Source organism: Cetorhinus maximus, chromosome 13 (assembly GCF_964194155.1).
Source record: "Cetorhinus maximus chromosome 13, sCetMax3.hap1.1, whole genome shotgun sequence".
In the NCBI taxonomy this organism is placed as follows: domain Eukaryota; kingdom Metazoa; phylum Chordata; class Chondrichthyes; order Lamniformes; family Cetorhinidae; genus Cetorhinus; species Cetorhinus maximus.
This window is the reverse complement of record NC_135891.1, coordinates 78,037,946-78,057,052: the sequence shown is the minus strand read 5'-3', so window position 1 is coordinate 78,057,052 and position 19,107 is coordinate 78,037,946. Positions and strand designations below refer to the sequence as shown.

General features: G+C 45.7%; 1 protein-coding gene across 1 annotated transcript in view; it reads left to right on the top strand.

Moving 5' to 3' along the window:
• Positions 1-16,729, top strand: part of LOC144688296 (E3 ubiquitin/ISG15 ligase TRIM25-like) — a 42,934-nt gene extending 26,205 nt beyond the window's left edge. The window contains exons 4-6 of the mRNA XM_078554728.1: positions 3,635-3,657; positions 10,963-11,111; positions 16,010-16,729. Coding sequence (XP_078410854.1) covers positions 3,635-3,657; positions 10,963-11,111; positions 16,010-16,554 — 717 coding nt within the window. The 3' untranslated portion in view covers positions 16,555-16,729. The remainder of the gene's footprint in view (positions 1-3,634; positions 3,658-10,962; positions 11,112-16,009) is intronic.
• The last annotated feature ends 2,378 nt before the right edge of the window (positions 16,730-19,107 follow it).

Here is a 19,107-nt window from a genome sequence, read left to right as displayed (position 1 = left end):
GCCCTGGATTACTAGTCCAGTAACATTATGACTATGCCACCATCTCTTAATTGCCACAAAGATGATTGAGTATTTGCCACCGATTTTTAAAAAAACAATACAACTTCTACAGAATTAGCCTGAAAGTTGACCATTGGAAAGATACCAGACATGTTAGATGGTACCCAGAGGTGTTCAGTACCCACCTGGTCTCCTCACAGCTACATCAATGGACAGAGCTGTGCACACCTCACTTTGATAAAACCAGAATGCAGGAAGAAGCCCCAATGCCAGTAACACACTCAATGACACAAATGTGATTTATAAAGGCTTGAATAAACCCAATCACAATGTGCCCTGCTGTCAGAAGACTTGCCAGAGTGATAAACAGCCAGCATAGCCAGATTGGCTGCAAGCCATCACATGACACATCAGGCAACACTATCACACTCACCTTCCAGTGGAAAATTGTTATCACTGACTTCTGGCTAGATGCAGGGATGTGATAGTATCTGACCCAATGCTACTCAGCTGCAGCTTCAAAACTGCCTGACCTCCACCCAGGTATATTGCATTGCTGTACCTTGGGGTGTGTGCCAGGCAAGCTGCATTGCTGCTCTTTGAGGTGTGTGCCAAGTAAGATGCATTGCTTCTCTTTGAGGTGTGTGCCAAGTAAGATGCATTGCTGCTCTTTGAGGTGTGTGCCAAGTAAGATGCATTTCTTCTCTTTGAGGTATGTGCCAAGTAAGCTGCATTGCTGCTCTTTGAGGTGTGTGCCAAGTAAGATGCATTGCTTCTCTTTGAGGTATGTGCCAAGTAAGCTGCATTGCTGCTCTTTGAGGTGTGTGCCAAGTAAGGTGCATTGCTGCTCTTTGAGATGTGTGCCAAGTAAGGTGCATTGCTGCTCTTTGAGATGTGTGCCAAGTAAGCTGCATTGCTGCTCTTTGGGCTGTGTGCCAAGTAAGATGCATTGCTGCTCTTTGAGGTGTGTGCCAAGTAAGGTGCATTGCTGCTCTTTGAGGTGTGTGCCAAGTAAGGTGCATTGCTGCTCTTTGAGATGTGTGCCAAGTATGCTGCATTGCTGCTCTTTGGGCTGTGTGCCAAGTAAGCTGCATTGCTGCTCTTTGAGGTGTGTGCCAAGTAAGCTGCATTGCTGCTCTTTGAGGTGTGTGCCAAGTAAGCTGCATTGCTGCTCTTTGAGGTGTGTGCCAAGTAAGATGCATTGCTTCTCTTTGAGGTGTGTGCCAAATAAGATGCATTGCTGCTCTTTGAGGTGTGTGCCAAGTAAGCTGCATTGCTGCTCTTTGAGGTGTGTGCCAAGTAAGATGCATTGCTTCTCTTTGAGGTGTGTGCCAAGTAAGATGCATTGCTTCTCTTTGAGGTGTGTGCCAAGTAGGCTGCATTGCTGCTGTTTGGGGTGTGTGCCGGGTAAGCTGCATTGGGGCTCTTTGGGCTGTGTGCCAGGTAAGCTGCATTGGGGCTCTTTGGGGTATGTGCCAGGTGTGCTACATTGCTGCTGTTTGAGCTGTGTGCCAGGTATTCTGCATGGCTGCTCTTTTCAGGTGTGTGCCATACAGTGGCAAAAGAGCACAGAACCACCTCAGACCAACCATCAAACAGGGCTCAGATGCTTGGCTGCTCCCTCACTTTCCACCAGACTCGTGCTTCGAGATTGGGTTTTCTGTCCGTTTCTTTTTGTTCTCATTTCTTCATCCTATGCAAAGATATGCCAATGGGGCAGTTGGAGCTACTAATAATTATGCAAATGAGAGGGCCCAGGCAAATCATGTGCCATTAGCACATTGCCAGCCTGTTAGATTTGTATCAGATTTCAATTGTCCAGAACTGGATGATAGAAGTAGATGAAAATTAACTTCCTTGTGTCTTCATCAGCTTCGCATTCCAAGTCAACTTAAAACTGCCTTATAATGTCTGTTGATCCACTTAGTAAGAGCTCCAAACCCAAGCGTATTAAAAAGAAGTGCCTTCCCCCTCTAACATAGCCTCTTGTTAGCCCTGTCTACTGCTGCTGCTAGCTGTCCTAAAGGAAAAGCTGAACCTTTCAGCTTTCTTTTCCACCCGCTCCCCGATTCCACTCTCTTTTATCTCAGTAAAGACCTGTCTGCAATGTCTGTTTGTTCTTTATGACCAACACCACATGTTATCCCCACCATCTCTGTTGAATCGTTTGCCCACTGAAGTTCAATCTCTTCTCTGGCATCTCACCCATCACCCTCATGGAGAATTGCTGTCTCTTTGGTTTCTTTTACATTAGTGCTTTTATCAAAGCTGCTCAATAAACAGCATTTATTGCAAGTTAGAGCTTCAATAAGCACGTAATGCAGAGGGAAACTTGTGCCTTCATCCTTCCCCATGCATGTGCCCATTAAAGTAAGTAACCCCATATCATTGGCAACCTGCATACTGGAGACTAGGGAAACACCCACAATATTCACATATAACCTTGGAAGGCAGTAAATGACTAACACATAGAGGCTAATGCTAAATGGTCAGGTTTATTGATAGGTAAAAGCTTTACTTTTTTTTCAGTTCTCTGCCCAAAGGCAGGTCCGACCCACAGACCACAACCTGCACCACAGGCAGGGCAAGGAGGCAGGTCCTGAATCCACCCTAGGGGGAACTGAGATCAAACCCCCAACCATTCTGATCCACACTGGGAACTGAGCCAACCACCTGCCCCCCAAAGAGTCTGAGTTACACTTTTCCATGCATTTTGTAGTCTGGAGCTATGGATAGTAATGGTACAGGCTCCAATTTTCTTTCTATCACATGGCTGACCAAAAATCTCTCCTGCTCTTACCACTAGCATATGTTGGAATGATTTACAAGTTGATACTCCCCCTGTTTGGCCATGATATGAATGCACCTTCCTTAGCTATCAAGTCTGCATCAAGTTCTACTCTGCAGTGGGAGTTGAACCCAGGGCCTCTGGCTCAGAGGCAGCAACACTACCCACTGCACCACAGGACCTCCCCTATATACTAAACAGAACCAAATCATACATAGAAGAAATTAACTCAGCACAACATTCAAAGATAACTAAAATGTAGAAAAAAAACCGAGTTCAGAAAGAGAAGTTTGCATTCCCGTGAGACACTGTTTACCCCCAAATTATGCATCACTTCAAAATTTATGCCCAATCAAAATTGCTGGCATGATTTTATTATGGTTGTTCCTTTGGTAAACCGACTCTTTTTGCATCTGTCAGTTCTATTCTTGAACAATTTGCTATCTAAATGTCATAATTTTGTATAAAGTCTTCAAGCCATGTAAAGGTTGGTTGCTGAGTATTAGTGAATCAGTTGTTCAATCACATGACTTACTCTGGAATGCCCGTACAAGTCTGCTATTGTAAAAGGCCAGTCCGGCAGGCTCAGTACTCTCACAAGAAGAATTAACGTGTTACGGCAGAGCTGTCTCTTATACTTGGAACAGAGTAAATGCTTCTGTTGTAAAAAGGCTGGCTAATGGGGGAAATGCTACTCTGATCCTCATTTTACATTCTGTGATAGGGGACAAATTCAACATGAATAAAAACTCAATCTGCTTGCATGAATTCTTGATGCGTTTGCAAGAATTACCGCTCCTGATATTATACCCTGTAAATTTACATATTCAATCTTATTTTTTACAGGGCTTCAAATCAATGATAACCGGGTAAGTGGTAATAACATTAACGTAACTCGTTTAAATTTATCCAAATATTATGCTGACAGTACCTGACATTAATAGCCTTACTATATTCATCTTTGATTTGACTCTGGCACTTAGTCCCAATTCCACATATTTAAGTCATTATTTGATTTAATTTCTTTTTTCACATTTGTTAAATACACACCATTGCTGAGAATCAGGTGGAAGCTCTCCTCTGTGCGATGATCAATTTTCTAATCTTTATATCACAGAGGAGAATGCGAGAGGAGGACCCTGGGACAGGCAGTCAGCAGCACCTAGAGGATTTAGTCTATCTAGAGGATCTAGCATCTAGCCTATACTCAACTAGGAGTAAGGGTAAAATAAATCCAAGTGTCCATATTCTATTTAGTTAAGATATGTCTGGGGAGCTCAGTCCCATGATTTGCACATCCTGCGCTATGTGGGAAATCCTAGACACTCCTGGCGGTCTGGATGACCATCTGTGCAGGAGGTGACTTCGACTGGACCAACTCGAGCTCTGGGTTTTGGAGCTTGAGCGGCAGCTGGGGGCACTATGGTGCATTCATGAGGCTGAGAGGTTCGTGGATAGCATGTTTCAGGACGTGGTCGCCCCCCAGCTTAAGGAAGTGCAAGCAAACAGGGAATGTGTGACCGCCAGACAGAAGATGGAGACCAGGCAGGTAGTGAGCAAATCCCCTCAGTGCATCTCACTCACAAACCATTTTTCAGCCTTGGAAAACGGTGCGAGCGACGGTTCCTCTGTCGAGGCCAACCATAACCAATGCCATGGCACTGTGAGTGGTCCAGTTGCTCAGGGTGGGGAGGAATAAGTGTAGAAGGGCAAATAGTGGTAGGGAATTCATTAGTGAGGGCACTTCTGTGGCCATAGACATGACTCCAGGATGGTGTGTTGCCTCCCGGGTGCCAGGGTCAAGGATGGCACGGAACGGCTGCAGGACATTCTGAAGGGGGAGGGCGAACAGCCAGAGGTCGTGGTCCATGTCGGGACCAATGACATAGGAAGAAAGAGAAATGAGGTCCTGCAAGCAGACTTTAGGGACTTAGGTAGGAAATTGAAAAGCAGGACATCAAAGGTAGTAATCTCCAGATTACTCCCAGTGCCACGCAGTAGTGAGTATGGGAACAGAAGGATAGAGCAGATGAATGCGTGGCTGGAAAGATGGTGCAGGAGGGAGGGCTTTAGATTCCTGGGGCATTGGGACTGTTTCTGGGGGAAGTGCGACCTGTACATGTTGGATGGGTTACATCTCAACAGGAATGGGACCAACATCCTCATTGAGAGAGGGGAATGTACAACGAGACCTGGGTGTCCTTGTACACCAGACGCTGAAGATAAGCATGCAGGTGCAGCAGACAGTAAAGAAGGTAAATAGTATGTTGGCCTTCATTGCGAGAGGATTTGAGTACAGGAGCAGGGATGCCTTGCTGCAATTATACAGGGCCTTGGTGAGACCACACTCGGAATATTATGATCTCCTTATCTGAGGAAGGACGTTCTTGCAATAGAGGGAATGCAGCGAAGGTTTACCAGACTGATTCCTGGGATGGTGGGATTGACATATGTGGAGAGATTAAGTCGATTAGGATTATATTCGCTGGAGTAGAGAAGAATGAGGGGGGATCGCATAGAAACCTATAAAGTTCTAACAGGACTAGACAGGGTAGATGCTGGAAGGATGTTCCGGGTGGTGGGGGAGTCTAGAACCAGGGCCACAGTCTGAGGATATGGGGTAGACCATTTAGGACTGAGATGACGAGAAATTTCTTCACCCAGAGAGTGGTGAGCCTATGGAATTCGCTACCACAGAAAGTAGTTGAGGCTAAAACATTGTATGCTTTCAAGAAGGAGTTAGATATAGCTCTTGGGGCGAAAGGGATCAAAGGAAATGGGGAGAAAGCGGGAGCAGGCTATTGAGTTTGATGATCAGCCATGATCATAATGAATGGTGGAGCAGGCTCGAAGGGCCGAATGGCCTACTCCTCCTAGTTTCTATGTTTCTATGGATCCATTGAGCATGATTGAGAACTGCTAGTCATACCGTCAGACAATGTTGATGGGTGAAATGGGGAATGAGCACTAAAGTAATGAAGCTTAAGTATGATCTATATTGGAAACTAAGCGTGACCCTGAGGGCTTCATGGTGTCAGAGATTTTTCAATTTGTCAGGGCCAGCACTGCCCATGAGGACACAATGTCTGTGTTAAAGAGAAGGCATGTTAATGGCTGGCATGCAATTGTTTGAACATCATCATCCTCAAGTGGCCCACATAGTAATGTGAGAAAAAGTGCAGGCTGCCATCTCTGAGTGAGAGTGCCGGATTTCAATGGGATTGAGAAGGTGACAGGGGGGACTGACTCATCTGTCCCTGGATTGAGACCTGCTCAACCTCCTCAGCTGCCTTGGCCCAAGTCTCACCCATCAATTGCACCATCAATATTACTCAGAATGCTGGACATGGGTCACCTCGAGGAGTGTGGTCCGATTGAAGGCCACCATCTATGAGCCCACTCGCAATATCAGCTCCTATATCATGTAGGCTGCCATTGTGACTGGGATGCTGCAGAGATGCTTGAAGAGTCAGCACCTTTGGACCTTTGATGACAACATGCCCTCCTCCAGACAGCGCCTTATCTCAGTGAGGAAGCATGCTCCCATCTATGGTGTGCTCGGCATGAGCCTCATTGTACCTTTTCTCTGCAGGAATCTGAAGCCGCAGCACAGGCATCATCAACCACGTCCTTTGCAGGTATCCTTTGTCCCCAAGGGGCTAGCCTTGGATCCTGTGTGATCCCTCAAAGATCTCCGGGATCTGCCACCTACTCAAGATATGAGTCGTGGACGCTTCCTGGATATCTAGCGCAAACCTGTAGGATTTGTTTGTTATGGTCCCGCAGCAGCTGCACATTGAGTTAGTGAAAGCCTTTCCTGTTTATGTATTGGGGTGCCTGCTGCCAGGGAGCTTTGTTAGCCATGTGAGTGCAGTCGATGGCACCCTGAACCTGTGGAAACCTGGAAATCTCTGTAAAGGCCAGTGCCTCATGTATGCACTGGTGTGTGGATGCCTGAGAGATCCTGCAGAGGTCCCCAGGTGAGCCCTGGAAGGAGCCAGTGCCGCAGAAGTTGATGTGGCGATTACTTAGCCACTGGGAATGGATGTCCTCCGAGTCCACTTGGCGCCAATGTGTGGAGAGTGTAGTAAACGTGAGTTCCCAGATCCCTGACATGTGGAGGTGCTGGCAACACTGGTTCTTGGCCATCTACAGATACGACAGGCGACGTCTGTACACCCTGGCTCTATCGAGGCACCTATGCACGACGTTTCTGCTCTTTGCACCCCCTGTGTCTGGAGGGGACCCTATAGAGGCCTTGGTCTTGAGGGTTTTGCTCTTCCCTTTGGCGAGCCAGCCTCCTCCGTCACAATCTTCTCCTTCCTCTCTCACTCCTGTCTGCAATTATACAGGCAGCAATGAATCCATCTTCTTGGTGGCCTCCTCTCTGCAGTATCAATGAGAAAGAGACAAGAGTCAGGGCTCGTCTGCAATACTAATCCTTCTGTCAGTGACTCATGAGTGATTATGGGTTCACAGCCCTGGTTCCGTGCCGCCAACTACTTGCTATCGAAACGATCTACAAGGTGGGGAGCGTACCAAGGCACTGCCCCTCCCCTAATCATGAGCAACTGCTATGAGATTGCTTTGGCCAGGCACCTGGATGTGCTTCTTTCAGCCCAGGCACTGGAATCATCATACACAGCACCGTAATACGACAGTGTTTGGAATATACATTAGCATCAATTTTTAAACAGGCTGTGCAATATGTCGAGGGCGGCCTGACGCTTGTCTTCTGGGAACTATCCAGCACCACTGCTGCAACACGCTCCAAAGTCTTATCCAGGTGCCCAAACGCACTTAACTTCATCATTGCTTTGGAGAAATGCCACGCTGAGAGCAAGGGGTTAAACCTGGGAGATCGATTACTGACACTGCGTGATTAGTGTCGTGTGAATGCACATTGTTGTTTCACTTTGGTGATTCCCTGCAGTGTCATTGAGAGACCACTAACATCTCTCAGCTGTGCCTGTCTGCTCATGTGAGAATGCACAGTTCAGTTGGGTGGCCCTTAATCGTTCCCCTCCACCCACCACCCCTACCCCCAGTGCAGTCAGCTGGCGCCCAAAGTGTCTACAGAGCCACAGCAGCAGAGTTCTCATTATACTTTTAATCTGCACAATTGCGGCAGGTAGGAAGACGGTGATGGTGGTGGTGAGCCCTCACTGCCAGACCAGCTTGGATCCTCCCTGTGCAAGTATAGAAACCGCATCCCCCACCCTGTCCAACTTTGTCATCGAGAAAGTGAATGTTGAGATTACCCTCCCTCATAGACCTCTCAGTCCTTCCCTATATCCCTTGATCCCATTTTTCTTGTGGCGCATATCCATTCGTTAGCCCATGGAGAATCTGAGGTGGAGGTGCCTATGCCCCATGTCCACCTCAGCCCTCAACATCATGGGGCCACTTGCACAGTTAAACATGTACCCCCATACACACCCTGGGATTCTTCCCCTTCGCTTAGCAAACTCTTGCCCTGCAGCCGTTAAAAAAGACACCCACAGCTTTACCGCTGGTCTGCTGAGTTGAGACTTTCACATTGGCCCTCCTGAACCCAATGTGGTGCTGCCAGAGAAACCTGGCAATGAATACCACAGGGCGTTGGCCAAAACAAGGTGGGCAAATGGTCCTTGAATTGAGGAGGGAAGTGCAGGTGCACGTCACGTATGTGCCGTTATGAAACATGATTGCACGCCAACGCAGCCTCATGACCCAGGGCGAGGGGATGATTCCAGCGAGCAGGATTTATAGATACATGAAAATCTAAGGAAATGATGTTCCCGATGTTCAGCAGCAGGAAACATGACCCGCCATTGATGGCAGGAGCGGATGATTGCAAACTGGTTTTACGGCGATGTCAAACCAATTTTTACGATCTTGCAAGATTTTCCACTCCTGCCCACTGCCAACAGGAGCAGAAAATCCCAGTCCGAGGGTTGGGGAGTCTTTGGAACTCACTGCCTCAGAAGGCAGTGGAAGCAGGGTCTTTGAATGTTTTTAAGGCAGAGCTAGATAGATTCATGATTAACAAGGGGGTGAAAGGTTATCGGGGGTAGGCAGGAATGTGGGGTTGAGGTTACATTCAGATCAGCCATGATCTTATTGAATGGCAGGTCAGGCTCAAGGGGCTGAGCGGCCTACTCCTGCTCCTAATTCGTATGTTCGTATGATGATTTGCCAGCCCTCCAGGTTTCACCTGGAGTCTCCAGGAATTGAAGGTCAATCTCCAGGACATGGCTGTGTGCAATCCTGGAGAAAAATCATCAAGAAATTAAAAAGATGGATATTTTCGTCATTTTCTTTAAACATTTCTCTTTGCCAGATATAAAAATATTGAAAATGAGAGAAAAGGACTGTTTGGCTGACAGCCAAGCATCATCCAATTGGGTAATGAGTCTTTTTGCTTTCCAATTGGTGTAGGAAGGCAGTACATCACAAGAATGGATGAGTTGCTGACGTACGGTTGGAGTGTGGGGCAAGTCATGTGATGAAATCTCCAGGAATACATTTAATCACAGTTGGCAACCCAATTCGGATCCTTTTCTATTAATGTTTGTTCTGTCTCTCGATATAGATCTTGGGGGATTCCTTACTCCTTATCTATATTGCTCATTCCATTACTGGTCAATACTTCGGGAAATTGCGCAATTGACATTCAGTACAGGATGTTCTATATAATCATGCAAAATAGTGCTACAGCTATGTAACAGATCATAGGAATTATGACATCCCCTCGAGTTTCATATCTCAGCAACAAACAGTGTAATACACACAAGATTTCAAATGTCCTGTTATATAATATGTTCACAGGGTCTACGGTTTCCTAGTAACAGAAATAAAATCAGCACTTTGATGATGTGATGCTTTAGTTCCTATCACACGATCTAGTCTATTGAAGTCTACCACCTACAACCATTAAAGGGAATAATTGTTTAAAATATACCTCCACCAAGCCCACTCATGTGTAGTTTAAAAGAAAACAAAGTGGTGATTTTCACACATGAACCATAATTACAAGATCTCCGTTCTCCCACACCCAGAGGCACCCTTCTTAATGCCACCCCCACCAAATGCTCCCTCACCTCAAGTTAATCCCACAGTGATTTAGGAATAAGTGGCATCAGAACAAAAGAACTGGAGTGGACCGTTCAGCCCCTCCAGCCTGTTCCATCATTCAGTCAGATTTTGGCCAATCTGTGCATCAGCCTGGGCATTCCCACATTCCAATGGCATCATTCTGGCCCTGCTTCTTCAATTCTTCCAAATCCCCACATTCCTCCGTACACTCTATTCCTGGTGCTCCAAATCCTAGGACCATCATCGACCAACCACACTCCACCAACACACCACATCCCAGTACTGTCACACACGACAACCATCCTGCTACGTGGAATGTCTTCAGCATCTTGCTGTCAAATCATGTTTGCCCATCACCCCTGTGCACCGTGTCTGGCAAAGCCTCGAATTTAAATTCATCATCCTTGTGTTCAAGTGCCTCCATCTCAGCCATTCCTATCTCTGTAAGCTCTGTCAGCCCCCAAAAGCTCTGGGATTTCTGTGCTGCTCCAACTCTAGCTCCTTGTACATCTGCAATTTCCTTCACCTCATTATTGACGCCCTTATCTTCAGCTCCTTGGCCTAAGCTCATGAATTCCCTTTCAACCTTTCTGTCTCTCTCTGTCCTCCATTGAGAAGCTTGTTAAAACCTACATCTTTGGTCAAGCATTTGATCACCTGTCCTAATATCTCCTTACATCCAATTATGTTCCCGTGAAGCTATTTGGGATGTTCTTTTTAACTCTGTTGAAGCCACTACATAAATGCCAGTTGTTGTTCTGTATTTAAAAAAAAGGGAAAATAATACTTGACAATCCATATTTCATCTTTAGCCCTCTCGCCAGTGCACCATATCACCAGCAAAATGTAGATACATAAAATTATCATGGCCAGAGTGATCTCCTCAACTAGGTTCATTTGCCTCAGGGGGTCAAAGGGCAATTTCCTAGATTTTTACCCCCAAATTGGTCCTGGTTTTTAATCTGGTTTTTCGTCTCTCCTGGGAGATTATATCTTGTGATGTACAAGACATCACAGCTGTGGGACAGGTCTCTTGGACCAGTAGGTCTTCTCCTGTTGGTCATTATTTGTATGAATAACATGTGTTTATGTTTCAGGATAAAGAATGCATCAGAGCCATTAACGTCCTCTCGCCCTGGGCCTTGCCTGGATAAAATAAAACTGGATAGGATAAAGAATCATACACAGAAAAATTTCGAGCTTGTTTCCCAGGTGAAGAGAGACAGAGATCGATTGATCTCTCTGTGTAAGTAGGACAAAATGAGTGGTAATGAGATGTCCTGTTTTTGTAATAACAGAATCTTACAGCACTGAAAGAGGACACACTGCCCATCAAGCTGGTTCTTTCAAAGTGCCATCCAATTAGTCTCATTTCCTCACCCTTTCCCCATAGCCCCACAAATGTTTCCTTTTCGAGTCGATATCCAATTCCTTTTTGAAACTATTCACTTTACTGTTAATTACATTCGTGATAACTTTGAATTTATGCTGCCTACACCCAAGTCCATATCATTAATATATCAAAATGAGCAGTGATGCTAATATTGATCTCTGTGTAATATGTAATGTAATAATATAGAGTCACAAGGGCATAAAAGGAGGCCATCTAACCCATCAGACTCAAGGGGCTAAATTGGCCTCCTCCTTTTCCTGTGGTGTTGATGTAGTTAAGGATAAAGATGAAAGATAGCCAGAAGTCATGGTCATCTTGTTTTTAAACATGACCAACTGATGCAGAGCAACAATCACCAAAGCCAACTGAATGTTGAACTGCACAAACAATTTAGAAAGAAGCATTTCCAGGACTGTATGACCAGCTGGGGAGGAGTGAGCTGGCTCAGCCTTTGTCCAGGTTTTCTTGAGTCAAAGAAGGAGTAAGTTTGTTAGTTACTAAAATCCGAGAAAAATAATAAAAGACACGCACACAGACAGACGCACACATGCACACACATTTACACACACACACACACACACACACAGACAGACACACACATGCACACACATTTTTACACACACACACACACGCACGCACACAGACGCACACATGCACACACATTTTTACACACACACACAGACAGACGCACACATGCACACACATTTTTACACACACACGCACACAGACAGACGCACACATGCACACACATTTTTACACACACGCACACAGACAGACGCACACATGCACACACATTTTTACACACACACACACACACGTATGAAAGTTAGAGTCCAAATAAATGTTAAAAGAATGTACGAGTAAGTCCTTTGCTTGTCCATAAGGCATATATTGTGGAATGTTGTGGCTGTTTAAGTTAGGTGGTTTCTGGTGGAATTCTGGAATTGACTTTGTTCAGGTCTGTACTCTGTTGAAGCCCTTATGTCTTGGTTCAGGTCGGTACTTTGTTAAAGACACACTTTTTTGCTTCCAGAGAGAGCTGTCTTTCCTGCTCTTTTCCAGCAGAGCTGTCAGATGACTGTCATGTTTATTTTCTTCCTGCTTGTCCCCCTTTTCTCTGTTTGTCAGAGCCAGTTTTAAACTCATTCCTGTATATTCCCGGAAGAGAATTCAATTAGCATGTCTTGAATCCATGGTTGCAGTAATTCCAATATTTTTTAACTTTCATCTCAGAAACCTTTGACACATTTTGAGATATAAATCAACAGGAGATGGGGTTATTTCATCCTCCCCGGGGGGTGGGGTTTGAATGTTTGATGAGTATGTGGTCGAAGTCCAGCATTTTGCATCCTTAATGTCTTCCTTTCAAGAGTTTCTGTTTGAAGTGGACCTTGACACTGCACACACCCCACCCCCCCACCCCCAGGTGTGAAATTCCATGCAATATCACAGAGCAGGTCTGCAGTGCAATTTAGATAGACTTTCCAAAGGAGTGGTCAACTTTAAAGTATCAGGTATCAGGTGATTGCTGGTATCTACCTTTGGTCAATGTCTTTACACATTTTTTTTTAAAACAGGTCTCCACTAAACAGTTTGATATGTCTGTGGTTAGCTGGTAAAGTTGTAGGTCACTCTCACTCAGTCACAGTTTTTCTGTCCTGACAAGGGAATGAGCAGGAGAGTGGAAATAATTGGATAGTTCTTTCAAAGAGCAGGCAGAGGCACAGTGGGCCAAATGGTCTCCTTCTGTCCTGAAGGCTTCTATGTTACCCTCGAAATCTACAGAGTTCTGGTGAGACCACAACTTGAGAACTGTGTCCAGTTCTGCTCACCAAGACACAAGGGAGACACTGAACCAATGGAGGCAATGCAGTGTAGAGACATGAGGCTGATCCCTAGTGTTAGGTATGGAAAGATTGATGAGATTTCCGTTTGTGCACCTGGGAAGAGGGAATTTAAAGCAAAAAGTGAATGCAGGATATTATTCTAAGTAAAAGAGCAAGAATAGAAGAAAGGGATACTGCCCAATGTTCGAAATGTGAATGTAACATGGCAATGTGATCTGCAAGCTTCATGTAGAAATGGTATCTTGAGTTAGAGTGGAAGCCTCATACTGGACAGAGACAACTGGATGAGCAAATTGTCCTTTATCAAAATCGATGAATTTGTGTAGTCAAACGAATTTCATCTATGATTATTCGTCTCCTTCAGGAAATTATATTGGATTGAGTTTCTGAAACACAGAATTATAAACTAAATGGGCTGATGACAGCTTAACACGGGTGGTAGGAAAAATAATTGATTCCCTATAAAGGGAAAAATGGAAAAATATCCAGAAACCAAAAATGTAACAATGAATGGTCCGCATGGATTTCGAAAAGAGCAATGGGATCTGGAAATATAAATATACAATTCAGTAAAAGTGACACAGGTTGACAAGACCATAAAAAAGAACACTTAAGTTTATTTCTAGAGGAATAGAATAGGAAAGTAAAGAAGTTATACGAAAACTGCATTGAACCTTAATTCAACCACAATTAGAGCACTGCGTATAATTCTGGTCTCTCTGGAACTCCCTCCCTAACAACACTGTGGGTGTACCTACACCACATGGATTACAGCGGCTCAAGAAGGTGGCTCAAGGGCAATTCGGGATGGGCAATAAATGCTGGTCTAGCCAGCGACGCCCACATCCCACCAACAAATAAATTTTAAAAATTAGAAGGAAATAGTGAAACTGGAGAGGGTACAAAGAAGATTTACAAGGGTCTGTGAGGTTATACCCACCAGGAAAGGTTTGACAGGCTAGCTCTCTTCTCTCTTCAGAAATGAAGGCTGAGGGGTGACCAATAGAGATCTTTAAAATTCTGAAAGGATTTGATAGAGTGGATACAGAGAGAATGTTTTCTCTTGTGTGGAAGAGCATAACTAGAGGTCATTAATATAAGATAGTCACAAAGAAATCCAATAGGGAATTCAGAAGAAACCTTTTTACCAGAGAGTGATGAGAATGTGGAACTCACTACCACAAGGCAAATAGTATAGATGCATTTAAGGAGAAGCTTGATGAGCCTATTATGCTGATAGATTTAGATGAGGAAGGATGGGAAGAGGTTAAGGTGAAGCATAAATGATTACTGATGATGGATTACTTGGGCAGAATGGCCTGTTCCTGTGCCATATATCTTATGTAATCTTATAACCTTATTTCATCTCACACTTTAAATTCATTTAGACTAAGAAGTGCAAAAGAACTTATATAAATATGATTTAATTATCTAATCACAATGCAGGATTAGTTTACTTCAGCTCGGTTCAGACATATCGACAGACTTTCGCAGAGGCAGAACGGCAGAGATCAGTGCATGCGTTAGAAACTGGAAGGAGCGAGTGGCTATGGTGAAAAGGAAACTGGGCATGTGGGAGCGACGCTCCCTCTCCATTGCGGGTAAGAACCTGGTCATCAGGTGTGAGGTACTCTCGCTGTTGCTGTACGTGGCGCAGGTCTGGCCCATTCCAGACTCCTGCGCGATGGCGATCACTCGAGCCATCTTCCACTTTATCTGGAGGTCGAAAATGGATCGTGTCCGCAGGGACGCGATGTACAAGCCTCTAGATAAAGGGGGAAAAAACGTGCCCAACATCGCCCTCATACTGATGGCCACCTTTGTGTGTGGCTGCATCAAGCGGTGCGTAGACCCTCAGTACGCAAACACCAAGTGTCACTACGTGCTGAGGTTCTACCTGTCCCCGGTGTTGCGAAGGATGGGTCTGGCCACGCTGCCGCGGAACGCTCCAAGTAGTTGGACCGTGCCGTACCACCTGTCCCTCGTGGAAAAATTTATGCAGATAAACACCTTTGACCACAAGTCCATCAGGCAGTGGTCAGCACGTAACGTCCTAGAGGCCCTGAGGGAAAAGGAGAGGGTGGACCCTGTGGGATGGTTCCCCGAGCAGACTGTCAAAGTCATTTGGCAGAATGCCTCATCGCCAGAACTTTCCAACAAGCACCAAGACGTGGCTTGGCTGGTGGTGAGAAAGGCCCTCCCCGTCAGATCCTTCCTACACGCCAGGAGTCTCACCCCCTCTGCACGTTGCCCTCGAGGTGGCTGTGGTGGGGAAGAGACCGTTGTTCACCTCCTTGTGGATTGTGCCTTTGCAAAGAAAGTCTGGAGAGAGATGCAGTGGTTGCTGTCGAGGTTCATCCCGAGCAGTTCTGTGACACAGGACACTGTGCTCTACGGGCTGTTCCCAGGGACACACACCGAGACAAACATCAACTGCAGCTGGAGGATCATCAACTCGGTGAAAGAGGCGCTTTGGTCTGCCCGAAACTTGTTGGTCTTCCAGCACAAAGAGTTGTCCCCGACCGATTGTTGCGGACTGGCACAATCCAAAGTCCAGGACTACGTGCTGAGGGACGCACTAAAGCTTGGGGCAGCTGCCGCAAAGGCGCAATGGGGAAGGGTCGCTGTCTAAGACCTTTCTGCCACAGCGCACCGAGAGACTGGGAACTGTTTAGAGCCCCTCGGGCTGTACAGCTCAAAATGAAAGGCTGTAAATGATTGTAATATTGTTTGTACTGATGCACCTGGTGATACATTTTGTAAAAGTTTAACCTGGATTGTACCCTTGTAATGGTGTTTTTGAAATGGTTTGGAATGTGATTGAAGATATTTTATGAATAAAGTATATTTTTGCAAAAAAAAAAGAACGGCAGAGATCAGTGACACATTTCTTTCTATTCATAGATGGACAGAGGTTGACCCCGGACCTCAACACGGCCCACACCCAGTTCATCCTGTCTGATGGTAACAGGACTCTGAGTCTATCACACAAGAGGCAGCCGCTACCCAAGAACACGGAGCGGTTCGACTGCTGCCAGCAGCTACTGTGTGCCGAGGGAGTGAAGGCCGGCCGCTCCTACTGGGAGGTGGAAGTGCGGGGAGACAGCGGTGTGTGGAAAGTCGGGCTTTGTTACAGGAGCATCAGCCGCAGGGGCAAGGGAACTGAGTGTTTACTGGGGAGGAACTGCACGTCATGGTGTCTCTACTCATTGGTGGGCTCTATATTGGCCCTTCATGATGACCATGACACCAAGCTGACTGTGGGGAATATTTCCAGGGTGGGAGTATACGTGGATTTTGAGGCTGGAACAATCTTGTTTTACAGTGTGTCCGACAGGAAGCTTACCCTGGTACACACCTTCCAGGAGCAAACATTCGCAGAGGCTCTCTACCCTGCCCTGCAGATTGGTGACTTTACCACATCTCTGTCCCTATGTACACTTAAATAGCTTGCAGTCATAGAATATTACAGCACAGAAAGAGACCATTTGGCCCATCATACCTGTGCCAGCTCTCTGATCATGCTATCCAATTAATCCCATGCCCTTCTCTTACCCCATAGCTGGACACATTTTTCCCCATCAAGTATTCATCCAACTCCCTTTTCAAAGTTACTTTTGAACCTATATATTCTAAATATATAGAACCTAAATATGATATATTTACTTCCTGCTTTATTTCCATATAAAGTACATTTACATTAAACTGCCTCAATGAGAGGTGTGAGTGCATTATTCCTTTAAACTAAGTGTCCTTGAAGGCCGGCAGTATCCCTTGTGACAGGAGTTGTGAGTTCAGATCGTGCTTTAGAGTAATTTTCAGGGGTCGCCCTCTGTAGTGCTGACAGAGAGAGAGTACAAGATGTACGGAGGTGAGTGAAGGCTGTAGGATTCGCAAAGGGTGTAGTTTTCCAGCAGAGCTTTGATGTACCTCGGTCACCCTTGTGAGGTCATTGACCCTCTCCGCTGCCCTGTGTGCCAATTCTTGGGATGGTGGAGGCCCCCAGACATCCTGAACCACCCTCATGGGCATTCAGAGCGCATTCCGCAACAGCCATTCTGTCCTGGTTCCTCCTTCAGCCAGTGAAATATCCATAGACATACCGGAGATCACTTCATGCTGCTTAGCCCCACTCTGCTATCTCCCCTGCAGCAGCTCGTCACTCAAAAGAATCAAGGCTGCCCTTTCATTAACTGCAGAAACAGTTTAACGCTCTTGTCCCAGCAGCATTAACCCACTGAGGAATGATACCACTGCTCCATCCACCCAATGGGGAACCCCAGAGGAAAGAATGGTGGGCTACTGAAGCTGTTATAGGCGTGGCAGAGGTCATGCCTCACGGCTAACCCATCAACTAAAGGAAAAGCCAGTCCTGTGTCCTCCCACATTCCACATCCCCATTATCCAATTCCATCAGCGTTCCAGGTATTTTGAGTTTCCTTCTCTGGTTGACCCCCTCTTTCCCCACTGCCACCCCCCTCCCCCCACCCCAACCCAACCACACCATTTAACATTGACAATTTTGCTTTGATTCTGACGAGTCCCACTCAGCTCTCTGTACTGTACTCCTGTTGTGGCTTTCTTTAATTCCAGATCTGATATCTTTTGGCTGCTGATCTTGTGCTGGAGTCTGTAAAATCCTAAAATAATGATGATACGTTCTGTAATCTCTTAGTGCCTGTGGAACAGTTTGTTTAGCAATTCCTCAGATTCCAGTGTTGGTGCCTGCTACATGCTTATTCTGTTATGGAATGACCTTAATGCCAACGTTAATCTCGGGTATTGTCACTAATGAACTAAGAAGCTGCTGAAATGTTAAACATTTTGCAATTTTAAAACATAAAGCGTCTGTTGTATTTAGAAGCTTGATTTGTCAACCTTTTTAAAAGACTTGCATTTATATAGCACCTCAGGATGTCCTAAAGCACTTAACAGCCAATTAAGTACTTTTGAATTGCAGTCACCGTTATTGGAGAAGCAGCAGCCAAGTTGCACACAGCAAGATCCCACAAACAGCAATGAGATAATGAGCAGTTAGTGGCGTTGCTTGAGACATAAAGATTAGCCAGGATACGAGGGAGAATTCCCTACTCTTATTCAAAATGTTGCCATTTTTTACTTCCATCTGAAAGTCTAGATAGGGCCTCGGTTTATTGTTTCATCCAAAACACAGTGCCTTGGATAGTACAGCACACCAACAGTGCAACATCTCCACTGGAGTGTTAGCATAGATTATGTGGTCAAAATTCTGGAGTGGGGCATGAACCAATGACTCTGACTGAGCCACAACGGAGTTGTTGCATACAAAGCTTATGATCCACTTTACCCATATTTTTCACTGAGATCATCAGCTGGTCCCTCTGTTTAACACTGATGCAATCTCACTCCTTTCAAATGGAATCCCACATAGTTCAGTCCAAAGATTTGCCTGGTGCATCATGGGAGATATTGGATCGAGCAGTGCTGTCCTCCTGGTCGATGAGACAGTAACAAATGTGTGCAGTCTATCGTAATCACATAAAGAACTAGCTGAAAAGTTAGAAGGGAAAATACCCCGTCTCTCGTTTTTCAGTGGGAAGTTCTCCCAATCATCCCCAGTCCCTGCCATTCACACCATCTCTACAGGCTTTCCATTAGGTTTTTGCTGAGGTCCCAGCGGTTGATTTGGAGTAGCCCACACCGACACCCAACCATCCCCCCAACCCTCCGGCCACATGTTGGTTTGGGAGAGGACCCTGCTGTGGAACTGTCTTTCTTGCCACCATATTTGGGAGGTCTTGTGAAGACATCGCTGATGGTATTTCTCCAGTGCTTTGAGGTACCTGCTGTAGGCTGTCCAAGTCTCTGAAGCAGCTGGGAGCATGAGAATCACTACTGCCCAGGAAGCCACGACCCTAGTCTTGGGTTTGAGATCCTGGTGTTCAAATACTCTTTTCACCAGTCAGCCGAAGGCTGAGCTGGCACATTGGAGGCCATGATCAATTTCATCATCTATGTCTGCC